This window comes from Egretta garzetta, unplaced genomic scaffold (genome assembly GCF_000687185.1).
Source record: "Egretta garzetta isolate BGI_Z169 unplaced genomic scaffold, ASM68718v1 scaffold376, whole genome shotgun sequence".
NCBI classification, from domain to species: domain Eukaryota; kingdom Metazoa; phylum Chordata; class Aves; order Pelecaniformes; family Ardeidae; genus Egretta; species Egretta garzetta.
Genome location: NW_009260017.1, coordinates 6,314 through 7,639, shown reverse-complemented (window position 1 = coordinate 7,639; position 1,326 = coordinate 6,314). Strand labels below are relative to the sequence as shown.

The 1,326-nt window shown below is 64.3% G+C and overlaps 1 protein-coding gene across 1 annotated transcript in view; it reads right to left on the bottom strand.

The window, feature by feature from the left end:
- Positions 1 to 1,326, bottom strand: part of IGSF9 (immunoglobulin superfamily member 9) — a 23,369-nt gene that overhangs the window by 16,949 nt on the left and 5,094 nt on the right. Inside the window, 2 exon segments of the mRNA XM_035896115.1 lie at positions 723 to 874; positions 1,012 to 1,324. Of these exon segments, the coding sequence (XP_035752008.1) occupies positions 723 to 874; positions 1,012 to 1,324 (465 nt within the window).

The window sequence follows — 1,326 nt, the reverse complement described above, 5'->3', positions numbered from 1 at the left end:
CCCGCCGCCCTGTTGCCCCCGTCACTGCCAGCAGGAGCCCGTGGCTGCCTTGGTGCCATCCCCGTCCCGGCTGTACCTGAGATGGAAGACGTTGCTGCTGCCCTGGAACCAGGTGTAGGTGAGGTTTCCTGGGTACGCCTCGGCCTGGCACGCCAGAAAGGCATCTTGGGAGATGTTGACGGTGATGTTCTGGGGGGGCACCACAATGACGGGGGGGCCTTCTGCGTGGGGCAGGGTGAGGGCTGGGGACAGGGAACAGACCCAGCTGCTCCCAAAGCCTGTCGTACCTGCGCCTGCCCCAAAACATGGTGCTCCCTCCACGCCCTGCGGCAGCACCCAGGGGGGGGGAAAAGTCATGCTACGCTGACAACTAGTGATTTACAAACAAAGCTAAGGATGAGGGAATGATGCTGGGAAGGCCCACCCTCAACGTCCTAAACCAAGCGCATCGAAACCCTTGCCCATGATCCCAACCTGTGGGACCCAGGCATGCTGGAGGCTGACAGGCACATGGCACGGCCACCAGGGGACACAACGCTCTCAGGAACGTGGTGCTGTGGGCAGGGCTGATGGCTGGTGGTGCATGCCACCGCAGTGGGGATGGACGCCTGCTCTCCAGCCAAGCAGAGTCGCATTGCTCTGCGTGCCTGGCTGCCCCACGAGACCCCGGCTGAGGTGGGGGACACATCCCAGGGGAATAACCGGTGGTTTGCCATCCTCACCTGCACTGTGTCCCCGCTCTGGACAGCCAGATCGCTCCTCTTCCAGATGACAACGGGCTGGGGGTTGCCAACAGCCGTGCAGGTAAGGCTCAGCGTGTCCTGGTCCCGCACCTCCACGATTGCAGGGGGGGTCTCCAGGAAGGTGGGGGGTGCTGTGAACACAAATCCAGACCCTCACCCCGAAGTGTGGCTCAACTGGTCTTGGAAGACCAGCAAATCCAGTCCCAGCCCTGAGAGATCCTGGCTGGTGCTGGGCAGAGCAGCAGCTGTGGGTGGGATCAACCAGTACCGTTGACAGTGAGGTGGATCCAGGTGCCGTTCTGGAAGTCGGCGTCGGTGCTGTGCCGGTCGAGGAAGAGCACGCGGCACTCGTACCAGCCTTGGTCCTCGGCACGCAGGAGGTCGATGCGCAGCGAGGCGCCTTCCTCGATCCGCACACGCCCTGCACACCCAGAAGCAAACGTCAGGGACAGCACTGCCAGCGTCCCCGGGCCACCCACCTCCCCAGGGTGCCTGCCCACGCAGCCCTCGCCCTTGCCGTGGGGAACGGGCCGACTGGCCCACTTGGCAGCAGCAGGGTCTGCCCGCGCGGCCAGGCTGCACT